The sequence below is a fragment of the Populus euphratica genome, unplaced genomic scaffold (assembly GCF_000495115.2).
Source record: "Populus euphratica unplaced genomic scaffold, PopEup_1.0 scaffold2168.1, whole genome shotgun sequence".
Taxonomy (NCBI): Eukaryota; Viridiplantae; Streptophyta; class Magnoliopsida; order Malpighiales; family Salicaceae; genus Populus; species Populus euphratica.
In genome coordinates, this window is record NW_011502007.1 from 1 (window position 1) to 13,604 (window position 13,604).

At 33.2% G+C, this 13,604-nt stretch overlaps 3 protein-coding genes across 8 annotated transcripts; 2 read left to right on the forward strand and 1 right to left on the reverse strand.

The window, feature by feature from the left end:
* Positions 1–6: 6 nt before the first annotated feature.
* LOC105118723 (heterogeneous nuclear ribonucleoprotein 1-like) lies at positions 7–3,500 on the forward strand. The gene is made up of 6 exons (XM_011016734.1): positions 7–237; positions 778–818; positions 923–1,086; positions 1,225–1,324; positions 1,414–1,583; positions 2,707–3,500. The coding sequence occupies exons 1-6, from the start codon at positions 122–124 to the stop codon at positions 3,235–3,237; spliced, it is 1,122 nt and encodes a 373-aa protein (XP_011015036.1). The 5' UTR covers positions 7–121; the 3' UTR covers positions 3,238–3,500.
* A 291-nt stretch (positions 3,501–3,791) lies between these two features.
* Positions 3,792–5,499, reverse strand: LOC105118725 (15-cis-phytoene desaturase, chloroplastic/chromoplastic-like). Its single transcript, XM_011016735.1, has one exon. The coding sequence runs from the start codon at positions 5,341–5,343 to the stop codon at positions 3,907–3,909; it is 1,437 nt and encodes a 478-aa protein (XP_011015037.1). The 5' UTR covers positions 5,344–5,499; the 3' UTR covers positions 3,792–3,906.
* Positions 5,500–10,507: 5,008 nt separating this feature from the next.
* Positions 10,508–12,779, forward strand: LOC105118726 (uncharacterized). Of its 6 annotated transcripts, none has more exons than XR_841011.1 (4): positions 10,508–10,800; positions 10,897–11,016; positions 11,525–11,972; positions 12,364–12,455. XR_841011.1 is itself a non-coding variant. In XM_011016736.1 (3 exons), the coding sequence occupies exons 1-3, from the start codon at positions 10,734–10,736 to the stop codon at positions 12,541–12,543; spliced, it is 342 nt and encodes a 113-aa protein (XP_011015038.1). In that variant the 5' UTR covers positions 10,508–10,733; the 3' UTR covers positions 12,544–12,779. The 6 variants fall into 6 exon arrangements, 2 of the variants coding, with proteins under 2 accessions (XP_011015038.1, XP_011015039.1); XR_841012.1 differs by lacking the exon at positions 12,364–12,455 and having other exon boundaries at positions 11,525–11,728; positions 11,838–12,310; XR_841010.1 differs by lacking the exon at positions 12,364–12,455 and having other exon boundaries at positions 11,525–12,310.
* Positions 12,780–13,604: the final 825 nt, after the last annotated feature.

Below are 13,604 nucleotides of genomic sequence, written 5' to 3' on the forward strand. Positions count from 1 at the left end.
AACCCAATCCACCCAGCCATCTAGGGCTCCCTTTCTTGCATTTCTTCTCCTTCTTTGCCTTTTTTTGGGGAAAAAAATAATAAAACAAGAAGAGAAGCCATTGTTGAAGCTTGAAGCAGCAATGGACCCACACCACAACGAACCCATTCACGACGGTGAACCTAACGACGTTAAATCCACCCACATCCCAAAAGATGACAAGCCTCAACCCCTCTCTGGAGATGGAGCTAGCCCCGGGTAATCTGTTTGTTTCCCGAGAAAATTCTATAGTAATCTCTTCATGCTCAAGTTTTAGCTTGATAACACTGTAATTTGGGACTTTATTTAGTTCTTGGGTATATGGGATTTGAAAGATAGGAAATTTGGGATTCTTTGTTGAGTTGTTTTCATTTAATATTCTCTCTCTGCCTTTCACGGGAACCAAACAGGGAATTGGTTTCCTTTCTTAGTTCAATTGCTCTAAAGTATTGGTGGGTTTTCTCTTATTTAATTGCTTCCTTTTCATTGAGGATGCCCTTGTGTATATATGTATATATATAACCTCATATCTTTAATGGCAAACTAGTAGGGTTTGGCTGAATAATTAAGCCTTATTGGTGTAGTGATTTTCTTATTTTCTCGGTGTATTTTTATGAATTGGTAACAATAATCGAAAGAAGGAAAAAAAAATCTCTCTACCATTGCCAGACCTAGGAATTTGGTGCCTATTATATATGATCCTTTTGGAAAACCTTTATTTGTGAAGCTTGTTTGATTTTTACTCAACATGTGTTGCAGAAAAATTTTCATTGGAGGTTTAGCAAGAGAGACTACTACTGGTTAGTTTCTCTGTTACTTGACAATTTGCTAACGGAGTCCTTTTTGCTTCAGTATTCTGATTTTTTTTTAATTGCTTGTTGTTTTGGTTATGTTTGTTTTGCAGCACAATTCATCAAGCATTTTGGTAAATATGGTGAAATTACGGATTCCGTGATAATGAAGGACCGGAAAACAGGGCAGCCCCGTGGATTTGGCTTTGTGACCTATGCAGATCCATCTGTTGTTGATCAAGTCATTCAGGATACTCATATTATCAATGGCAAACAAGTAGGTTTTGCTGTGGTGCTGATGTTGGATTTAACTGCTGAAAAACTATCTTTATCCTTTTATTTTTCGAAAATTCAATAAATGAAACTTGATGACTTGGTATGGTTTATTGATACTTATGGTTTTTGGACTCTTCAGGTTGAAATCAAGCGAACAATACCAAAGGGAGCGGTTGGGTCTAAGGATTTTAGGACCAGGAAGATTTTTGTTGGTGGAATACCTGCGGTTGTGACTGAAGGTAATCTAAGCAGTTGTATATGGTTACCTGCCATTACAATGTCCATTGTTTGACTGTTTGGGCATGTGATTATCTATTGTAATGGACAGATGAGTTCAATGAATTCTTTACACAATTTGGAGAGGTTACAGAACATCAGATCATGCGGGACCACTCCACCAATCGTTCTCGTGGGTTTGGATTTATTACATTTGATACAGAGCAGGCAGTTGATGATCTGTTGGCCAGGGGAAATAAACTCGAGCTGGCTGGAACTCAGGTTAGCAGATACCAACTGATATCAATTTTGATTCATCATCCCCTTTCCATGGGTTCTTAAAGACTATATCCATATCTATAAATGCTGGAACTGCCCCTTAAACTTACTTGAGGACACAGTATACTATAGAATCCATGGGTTTGTCCCAGCAATATGAATAAAAAACTTTGAAGAATGTCCAAATCTTAGTGTACATGATAGTTAATATAATCATTGCTTGTTATTTTGCACAAGGATCATATTTGGTATTTACCGAGAATTTAAACCATTTTCTGATCAACCAAAACCATATAGAATCCCTACTTGAAGGAGAATTGGTGGAGGTCTACTTTCAATGAGCTTCCACTTGTACATTGTTGTTGGCCAACTAGATTCCATTTGAGATATATGTAAGAAAGGGTAAAGCTAGAGATAATGACACTTTTAATGAATTAACATTTGACCATTGACAATGACAAATTGCATAGTAATAGTTTAGCTAAAATGCCAGCATCTCTAACATCATTCTTAAAAAAAAGCATGCAACCGTTAAGAGTTGACAGGACTTTAAAAGGGGCATTTATGGTTAGGTTTTACTTGATCTCTTTAAAATTTTCAGTTGTGAAAACCAGTATAAGTGTTGCTAGCATGGATATCTGATATCATTATTTCCTACCATTGTAGTTGATACCTCCATGTGTGCATGTAAATTTACTCAATAGAGAATTAGAAAGCCTTCTGCATCCATGTGAAAATGGGATGTAACATTTATAACATCATTTAGAACTCTTCAGTACACAAACAATTTATCATAAAGCTGGAAACACTGACAGATGCTAATCAATTGTGCCTTGTAAGTTTTCTTATCTTACCAAACAAGATATTTTGGTCAGCAATTTTATTTTTCTTGTTGAAAGATGTCTTTTTTTCTCAATGTGCTGTTATGTAGGTGTAATTGTATTGTATACGAATAACTAGTTCAGTTTTGTGGTAGGAGTGGGGATGGGAACAGGGAAGTAAAAGTTGAGGAAATCATTTTCTTCCATTGTGTAGCAATAATTAATTTACATAGCCTCCAGTGATTGGATCTTATGATTTTTATGCATTATCTATTGTTTCTTCAACTTGTCATGCTCTCTTGAAGGTGGAGATCAAGAAGGCTGAGCCGAAGAAGGCAAACCCGCCTCCACCTCCATCAAAGCGTTATAATGATTCAAGGCCTGCATTTCGTGGTGGGTTTGATGATGCTTATGGTGGATTTGGAGGCAGTGGATTTGGTAGCATTGGTGGTGGTTATAGGTCTGGAGGGGCCTACGGAAGTAGAGCTGGTGCTTATAGTGGATATGGTGGAGGTGAATTTGGTGGCTATGGAGGATACGGAGTTGGGGGTATTGGTGCTTATAGGGGAGAGCCCTCCTTGGGATATGCTGGTCGTTATGGAGGACTGTACAGCAGAGGTTATGATTTAGGTGGTGGGGGTTATGGTGGCCCTGGTGAGAATTATAGCGGATATGGTGGTGGCAGTGGTGGTGGTGGTTCTGGCAGCGGCTATGGAAGTAGCTATGACACTGGTCTTGGAGGTGGCTATGGAGGTAATGGTGGAGGTTCCATGTATGGAAGCAGAGTGGGATATGGTGGTGCTGGGAGTGGTAGGTATCATCCTTATGGGAGATAGGAGGCTTCTAAAACGAAAAAATTTTCCGGAACACTGGTGGGCAATGAGGTTATTTTCAATTGCATTAGCTTGACCTCTAGATTGTTTTACTTTGTTAGGGAGGGGCTTCGTATTTTTCCACCATATGTCCAATTCATCTATTTTTCGCATCTTGTTTACCTGTACTAGGAATCTAAGAGACTGACTTTATATTTTGTTCATTTATGTTATAATGGACATTCATAAGTTATAAATTGTGAAGAAGCATGCACAGCTCTCTCTGATATTTAAACTCAAAAGAACACCTAAACCTAAAGATGCAATTTTCCTTTCCTATCCATGTTTGTTTTCTTATCAGTTTTGCCCTTTTTCATTAATAGGCCACTTCATCATCTCATTGAAAGGACTTGTTTTTCCCAACTTTTTCTTTACCAAATCTTGCCCTAATGGCTCATTGAATACAATGGCTTGGCTTGGCTTGTCTCCAATGATTTCTGGAAACACTCATCTGCTGCATCAGATGCTTATACCTGTTGTAACAGTTCACAACTGAATAAAGTAATTTGTGCTGTTACTTTTTTCGGATTGAACTCTATGATCAAAGGAAAATGTCCTTCGATTTTATTAGAAATTTATTCCAGTACCATCATGGCTCAACGATGCCCAGAGATGAAAATTAAAATGAACAAATTAAACCTTGATGAATGCCCTATCTCTTAACAAAGCTTCTGCAGCTTTTCTTCCGGAAGCTAATGCACCGTCAAAGGTAGCAGAAGTCAAGTGATCGCCACACAAGTATAGGCCTGACCCAATTTGAGGGTTTTTCATCAAATTAGTGGGAGGGCATTGATTTGGTTGTGCATATCTGACCCTATACGTTCTCAAGTGCTTCCATGACCCGACCATCGAGCCTCCAAACCAACCTGATAGCTCCGAAATAACCTCGTCTGCTAGATCATGATCGGATGTATCATCGAACAACCCAATCAGAGTCACTGATACCAATGCCTTCCCAGGTGGACCATAGGATGGAGCTACATTGGTCGCAAAGAACATGTTATTTACAATGCCTTTGCCTGAACCATTAAGGAACAGAACTGGGTCTCGAACAGGTATATCATCCCCGTCTGCTGAGAAATACAAACACACTGTACTGCGAGCAGGTTTTTTACTTTGAACTGGCTCAATACTGTTAATTTCTGCCAAGAGGTCGTTAACATGTGGTTCTTCAACAGCCACAATCACTCCAAGCTCGCTTTGTAGAATATCTCCATTTTCCAATCTAACAAAGGGCATTGGTGTGTTTTGATCCTCGTCTAGACCAACAGAAACAACTCTTGTATTCAACAAGATGGAATCAGCTGGCAACTTGGATGCTAATTGATTTGGAATGGCCCCGATTCCTTTGGCAGGAAGGGTATTGTTGCCGAGAGCGAGACACTTGAATATAAAGTCGAACAATCTTGAAGTAGTTCCGAGCTCTTTATCAAAAAATATGCCACCAAAGAAAGGCTGGAAAAAGCGTTCCACTATCGAATCCGAAAACCCAATTTTCTTTAGGAGATCAATAGTAGGAACCTCATCAGCACGCATGATTTCATCATCCGATTTACTCAGGACCTGAATCCTTGTCAACGCGATAAGCAATTTGTCGATAACGGATCCTATGGGGTTGGTTAAGGACTTGACAGCATCGAAAAAGTGGCATAAAGGATCAGCCACAGTATGGAACCGGCCATCGAAGTAGATGCGGGCACCTGAGTAGAATTTCCTTAGCTCCAGTGCTTGATAGTCAAGAAGTCTTTGGGCCTCGGGATACGCAGTGATGAAGATTTGGAAGCCTCGGTCGAGGAGGAAACCATCAACAACGTCAGTCCTAACTCGGCCACCAACAGCGTCAGAAGCCTCAAGCAGGAGGAAGGGGATGTTTTGAGAGTTTAGCCTGGTCGCGGTAGCTAGACCCGCAAGGCCGGCTCCGATAACAATGACTCCGGTTTTTTGGTGGGAAAGTTGCTGTTTCAGAGAGGCTGGGGAGAGTTGTGTGGAAGCATGGGCTATGAATCTGAAAGGGTGGTGTTTTTTGGAGGATGAGCAGGGGAGAGAAGGGGCAAGAGCGAGAGCAGTCATTGGATGAGGCTAAACTGCCAATGCTTTCGCCATGGCTATTTTTCTGTTTCTGTTCCTGTTTCACAGATAGCTTATCCAGTTCAAGCTAGTTTGGATCTCTGGTGTGGTCCTGACCCTCTAATTTCTTTGAGGAAATTCAAAAGGTCACAGCCCTTTTTATTTTATGATTTTATTTTTATTTTTTAGAAAAAAAATCTAACATCCATTTTGTTGCAAATTTATGAAGGAGAATATTTATTGCATCCTTGCGTTCATCAGCATATTAAATAATTGAAATTTAACACAGTGGTTTTTTTATATGTGTTTTAAAGATGCCTTATTTTAAAAAGTGTGAAATTGATATTTTTTAATTAAGTATTTGTTAAAGCTAATTTATGTATTAATTGAGATTAAATACTTTTTTCTGGGTAATTTTAAAGGTGCATCCACTATCAATATAATAAATTCTTAAAAATACATTTATCTAATGTTAATTATTAAATTTAAGCTCAAAAAACTTCTTTAACCACCCAACTCATCGTTTGAGATTTCTAACCATGGCGGTCTCTAATGATAACGGACACGGTGCTTAGGTTTATACCTTCTTCTTTTTTTTTTCTTTTTTTTTCACTATATTAAAAAAAAAATACTTTTAAAAATAGGATAAAGGCTCTCTAAATTATATTAAGATTATGTTTGTTTCTTAAAAAATATTTTTTAAACTTTTTTATATTTATTTACCATTAAAAAAATTGATCAGCGAAAAACACTTTCTAATCAAAGAAAAATTTAACTTGAATTTCAGAAAAGTATTTTTCTGAAAAATTTGGGCGGAAAACACTTTCCGAAAATTATAAAAAATTTAAAAATATCATATTATTTACTGATTATATTAAATTTGATCATCAAATTTTTTATTGCTATATATATTTTGTTTTGAATATTTGTATTTTAATTTTATCTCTTAAAATTTAATTTTTATATTAACTTTTATCCTAATTTTTATAATTGTTATTTGCTTTTTACTTATTATTTTTTTATTGAAATTTTTTATCTATCAAATTTGATCCTTATTCTTTTGATTGTTACTTGTTTTATTTGAAATAATTTATGAAATATTAATTATTATTATTTTGATTTCTTCATCTTTTATTTTTTTTATTTTTTAAATTTGATCTCTATTATTTTAATTATTATTTATTTTATTTGAGATAATTTATGAAATTATATTTTTTTCAATTTCATTCTCATTCAACTTTTTAATTCGTAAGATTTGTTTCTTATTATTTTAATAAACTTGAGAAAAATAAAACATTAATAATTTATTTTTCAACTCATTTTCCATGACATAACCAAACACTGGAAAGTGTTTTCCAACTTATTTTTTATTACATTACCAAACATCATAAAGTAATTTACTTTCCTAGAATTCACTTTTTTAAAATTCACTTTCTAAAAAAAAACTACTTTCTAGTAAATAAACGGGCCTTAAGAAAAGCTTGAACAACTAGATATTTGTTCCATGTTATACCATAAATTAAATTATTATTCTTATATGTAAGAAAAAAAAACATGCAGCCATCACATACATGTTTTCTTAAAGTAAAACAAAAGAATTATGAACATAAAACTTGAGGCATACTAGATGTTTTTTTTTTTGAGTTAATAATATTTTTTTTTTAAAATATCAAAACAATAACATAGTAGATCGATCCAAACCAATTTCAATTAATTTGTAAAGCTTTTAGTTTAGATAATAAGATCGTAATAATCTTTTAAAAAGTAAATCGAATCAAATTATAAAACTCAATTCTCTATCAATAGAATGTTAAAGGAGGAATTAAAAAATATATATAATTAAAAAAAATTAAGTCAAATAGAGTAAACCTACAAGACCGAAGACCCATGATTTAGGGCATCAGAATGAGATAACCATATAGAAAGAAAACTATGGAAAAACAAATATGATGCTTAATTTTTAAGCAACCTAATATTAAAAGATGAAATTGAAAAAACTAAACTCAAAATAGAAATTAAAATAATTTTTTTTAAGCCTAATGCTTAATCAACCCATGTTGAAGGATAAAATAGAAAAAAAAAAGAAAAAAAAAAGACCAAAGTTAACCTAAGTTAATCAACAAAACTCGTGATTCAAGGCATAAAATCAAGATAACTACATAGAAAGCAAAAAAAAATAAAAAAACTCAATTCTAACCTAACCAATTATTAATAGATGAAATTAGAAAATAAAATAACCTTTCAAATTCAAGTTAACTTTCCAAACTTACAATTTGAGTCATGAGATCGAGATTAACCCATGGAAAAAAATTAAGCATTATGAAGGATGATTAAAAAAAATCCAATTTTAGAAAGGTCAGAAAATAAGAAAATAATTATTTGAAGAATGATAACCAAAATTGATGTAGAATAACATTAACAAAGCAAGGTAAAAAACCAAGTGAATGAGAAAAAAAGAAGAAGAAGAAGAAAAATGTCAATAGAAACATAACACCAACATCAACACTCACTTTTATATATAATTTTCCTCTCCAAAATGATTCAAAAGTAATCGCAAAACAAACTATTTGATAGTCAGAGAAGGGTCATGCTCCTGAGGCATGGTGTCCCTTCTCATTAGTTGGCACATGTATTGCACACGTTAGCCATTTCTTCCCTATCCTTTTTATTTCATTCTTGACCTTATTTTGTTTTCAAATTTGATCCCTCGGGCCTTAGTTGTGTTAGATCAATCCAATTGAGTTTTATTTTGCAAAACTAAGCATTAATTGCATACCAATTTTTTTTCTTGACATCATCATATCCTTATTTATAAGCAATCAAAACAAACCCCCAAGTCTAGAAAAAAAAATTAATGTAAAAGGATTCAGTAAAAAAAAAAAGAAAAAGAGTTGAGTCATAAAAAATATGTGATAAACATTTTTCATCATTTATCCAATTTAGCCCAATGCTAATAAGAAAAGGGGGGCTTACCGCTTAATATTTTCTAATCTTTTGAATTTTGTCTCTATAAACTTAATTATTTTAGATTAATATAATTTATTTAAAATTAATAAATTAAGCATCAACCAAGCAAAGATATTTTTTCTTAATATAGCATGATCCCCTAGCCTTTGTAGCCCAAAGAAACCACCTAGCATAATTCTAAATAAACAAAATATTATAGAAATAAAAAAAATTACAATCAAGGGACCAAAATAAATAAAAAAAGACAAAGGACAAAAAAAATTAGTAATGATGGTCTAGGAGCTAAAAACCTTTTGAAAAATACTATTCATCTAGATTCATTTGTATTGTTCACTAAAATAATATAATAGTGATTTTACCCCTTAACCTAAAAAAAATTAACATTAACTTGCAATGACATTTAAGTGTTTTCATATGGCTCATTTTTTTTTACTGAATTGACTGAAAATAAATAAGTTTTTTCTCATTTCAAGGCATGGTGAGACTACTAAAACATCATTTAAAGTGTGTGTGTATATATATATTAAACTTGCATCAAATGGTATTTTTATATTTTTACAAGTTTTTCCATTATTATAATGTTAACTAAAAGCAATTTGATATTTAATAAAACATAAAAAAACTAGAAAGCAGGATGAAATGACTAAAATACACTTAAAAACAATGAATTCAAAACTAGAGTCAATGGGCACAGTTTGCAATGTGTTAAAGGACGTACCCTTCACCAACACATGCAATGTCTCCCATGTTCAAAAATATTATTTTATCATGTTATTGAAGGTTTTTTCATATATTTTTTTTTATAGTAGAGCAACATGTGTTAATGGTGGTGATCCAACTTATTGCTAGTAGGCCCTTTTTATTATTATTTTCTCCCTCTGGAAACTAATGCTTAACATTTTTTATTGCTACCATTTCAACTTCAATATTTATTTTTTTGATATCTAATTTATGTTCTTGGTTTTTTATAGAAGTTTCATTTATTTTCAATTTCTTCATTCCATCTCTATTTACTATATATTACTTTCTTCCAATTTGGTCACCACTTTATTTATTTTTTTTGCCTTTTGTTGAATTGATTTTTCTATTCAATTTCATCTTTTAATAAAAAAATTATTTTTATTTTTATTTTTATTTAAAAAAATTTATTGGTTTTTGGTCCTTATGATTAATTAATTTCTCTTTTCAATCCCACCTTTAAATAAAAAATAAAATTTATTTTATATTTCAATTTTAATGTTCATTATTTCAATTTTTTTTTAAGATCCTATTGTATAATTGATATTCTTTTCCAAGTTAATATTTCAATATTTAATTAGTTGGAAATTGATTTTTAAGATTTTTTCAAATAGGATATTCCTAGTTTAATGCACTGAGTCACGAGTTTGAAAATTTAACATGTTTTGACATTATTGTTTCCCCTTATTTTGTTTTTATCTTTGTGATTTGTTACATTTTATTTTCTACTAAGTTATTCCGATCTCATGATCTTAGTTGCGAATTTGATAAGTTGACTTAGGTTGACTTGCTTCTTATTTCTCGAATTATAAGTTTGTCATATCAATTTAGATTGATTTTAACAATTTTTTATTATCTTTTTTAATTCAATTTATTCTTTTATATCGAACGGGCTGAGAATTAAGTTATATTATATGTCCCTGTTTATAATTTTTTTTCCAATGTTATTGTTATCGCTTTTTTTTTATATATATATAAATTTGGTCCACTTGTTGTCATTACATTTTTTTTTGTCAACTAATTAAAAATATTGCCACATATTTCATGGTTAAGTTAATTGCTTTGTTAGTTATGAATAATTAAATATAATTTTAATAAAAATACCTTAAGAGAATTTTTGTGATTTATCTTTAAAAAAGGAATATTGTATTCATCTACTCTTAAGTTATATAGATGGAGAGAGTTAAGAATTCTCGCTGCTATATGCCCTTGTATGTTTGCGTTTTCTCTCATGTTTTTTTACCCCTTTAATCCAAACTACTCTTAGACTGCATAAAGAATAATTAATCTTTCAATACCTAAAAATAAAAAATAAAAAATAAAAAACTTCAAAAAATCATAGAAAATAGAAATAATCTAGAAATATAAAAAACACTGAAACTGATGAAAATTTTGAAAAAACAGCACCTTGTGAAATTTGAAAACAAATTATATGCAAATTAATTTAATTAAAAATAAATAAATTATATGCTAGGATAGTGGGATTCAAGTTAAAAATTCCTTCCCAAAATGAAGAAAGATCTTTATATTTTTAATGGCTTAACTTTTCTTTTCTTTTAAAATGAAATGATCTTTATATTTTTACTGGCTTACCTTCTTCCACTCTATCTACTCCTGAGAGTCTGAATCACAGTCACACGAAAGAAAGAAACTAAACGCAGAGAGAGAGAGAGAGAGAGAGCAGAAGAATGGCAACGGTGTCGTGGAACCTAGGTGCATATCAGAAGGTGTGACCTTAATCACCAATTCACAGAGGTTTTCTTTTTCATTTTTTTTTTGTTTGACCCATTCACGTTTTCCCACGTATCATCATTTTTCAACAATTGCTCTTTAACTAAATTTTGGCTACAGACACCAGCACTTCATGTAACATGCAGAAAGAAAGAAAGGGACAGAGATCATTCCTACCCTTATAAAGTCGTTGACATCACACCTCCTCCAAAGAACCTCGGAATTCGTTGCTTTCCCACTGTATGTTTTTCGCCCCCTTTGTTTCTGTTATCTTCTGGTTTTTTATGCTATTTCCTATCTGGGTTTCTCGTCGCTTGATAAAATAGAGGAAAATGCAATACAGTTGAGAATTATTATTATATGATGTTTTTGTGGTATTTCCTATCTGGGTTTCTCGTGACTTGATAAAATAAACGCAAATGCAATACAGTTGAGAATTATTATTATATGATGTTTTTGTGGTATTTCCTATCTGGGTTTCTCGTGACTTGATAAAATAAACGCAAATGCAATACAGTTGAGAATTATTATTATATGATGTTTTTGTGGTATTTCCTATCTGGGTTTCTCGTGACTTGATAAAATAAACGCAAATGCAATACAGTTGAGAATTATTATTATATGATGTTTTTGTGGTATTTCCTATCTGGGTTTCTTGCCTAATCCTTCCCATAGAGGAAATTTTGGTGTTGATTATATGGGGGCAAGAGGTTCTGACGTTTATCCTGGGGTCTTCACTCCTGTACAGCTCGCTCCCTGACTCTACTTGCTTGCAATCAAATTATAGTCAGAAATCTCCGAGATTATGACCTTATAATGACACTACAAACGAAAAGGCTATGTTAGGTCTTTCATAGAAGAAAAAAGATAAAGAGAACCCAACATGAAGTTTGAATGGATATATATGGAAAGCTAGAGCAAAGGAAAGTTGGAGGTCGCAACATAGATAAGGGTACAAATCCCTGAGATTCGTTTTACCTGCTTGCCAATACAAGAGCTACTTTTAAAGGAAAACGAAGAGGAAGAAAGATCAGCTTTTGTGATTTTTATACGCTGTCCAGGAATCATCTGTTCCACAAATGGGGGCTCCCCATAAGGACATGTCTTTATAACTGAAGACATTACAGCATGTTGGATGAGGCTGGGGAAAAAGTTCAGAGACATTATTGTTTGCAGATCACATTATTGTTTGAAGGGTATTGGTTTTTCAATCACTAAAGACTTGTTGTTCTCTCCTTTGCTGATTTTAGCTACTTGTATTGGGATAAATCCCGTGTTCTGTGTGTCCTCTGAACTGGGAAAAGACTGATGGTTACGGTATGGGGCCAAGTCACGAAACAATGAGCCGTAAATGTCAAATGTACCTTTATGATTTCTAATAGAAGAAACCAAAATGCAGACCCTTCCTTGTGGTCTGTGTACTCTAAAACAGAAACTTAACTCCAGTGATCTGTCTGTCTGTAGTCATCCTGTCGCATGCCAGTGTCATTATTCGACCTCAGGGATAGAATCAGATGGATTTGGTGCTGGTGTTGTCCGTCAAAGTTTTCTTTCTTGTGTTCATTTACGTTGTTCCTTATGTAGCAGAACCTGCAATGCGGAGAGAGCGTGACTATTGAAGGACAGGCATATACCATTTCAGCTGTGACACATCGATACCAGCTTCGGAAGGGAAAATATGAGCCTAGCGAGAAGAGACTTGATGTTTTGTCGACAGGGAGATACATCTTGAACTTGTACTTAGAAAACTTGCTAGAACAATCTTGATAATTTCTTCTGAACAAATTTAAATTCAATCTTAAACACGGTAATGCCTCTATCACGTTCTAGTTTCTCAATCATCTGTCTCGTGAACATTCTTGAGCTTCAGTGTCCTCGTCTAGCAGATTTATAGAGTCCTCCTGTCTCTGGTCATCATTGTTAAAGCCTTGAAGTCTCTGCAATCTGCATGCTTGCTGTTGAGCAAACTCAGTATATATAGATATTGCTCTCTTGCATCAAAATCAACTGTTGACTCGGTGCAAGGCTCAAGTCAAGAATCAAGCTAATTAATTTGGATTAATCAAATATATTATTTTTAAGAAGCTGAATAACACGGTTCAATTAAATATATTATTTTAAAAAAGTCAGAATAATTCCATTCCAATTTTAATTTTAACTAGGTTATGTATTGGTTTGTTGGGCTAACTCTGGATTGATTCTTTTAAGACTTGACCCGGGCTCAAGAACATGCTGAACAGTTTATGCTAATTGAAATTAATTTTTTTTCCTCAAAAAAATATTCCGAGGTTTTGCTGTATGAAATAAAAAATTAGTGGGGAAAGGAGGAAAGGATTCGTTAGTGTGCTACAGCATGATTGATGGCTTAAAAAAGGAGAATGATGCGGTGCATTGCACTCTGAAAATCATTGTTGCAAACATGCTTATGACATTGGCCCCCACAACTATTGAGACCTTGTCTCCGTATCCATCTAATCATTTTTTATACGTGTCTAAATCTAAACCCTTTTTCAATTTTATCTCCTATCATCAACGGTGGAAACTGCTCAATCACATCATCGAGCACCCAGCGCCTCTTAATCTCACCGTTGAGTTATACTTGAGATTGAGTTTTAAAATGTTTTTTATTTGGAGATATATTTAAATAATATTTTTTATTTTTTTAAATTTATTTTTAATGTTAATATATCAAAATAATAAATAAATAATATTTTGGTGTTAAACACGCGGCAGGGACTCGTACGAAGACTACTCAACCACCGGGTGCCCCCGTCTGCCCCGCAATTCCCCAAAAAGACCCTCATGGCTGGGGGGGGGGGCCGCCCGCG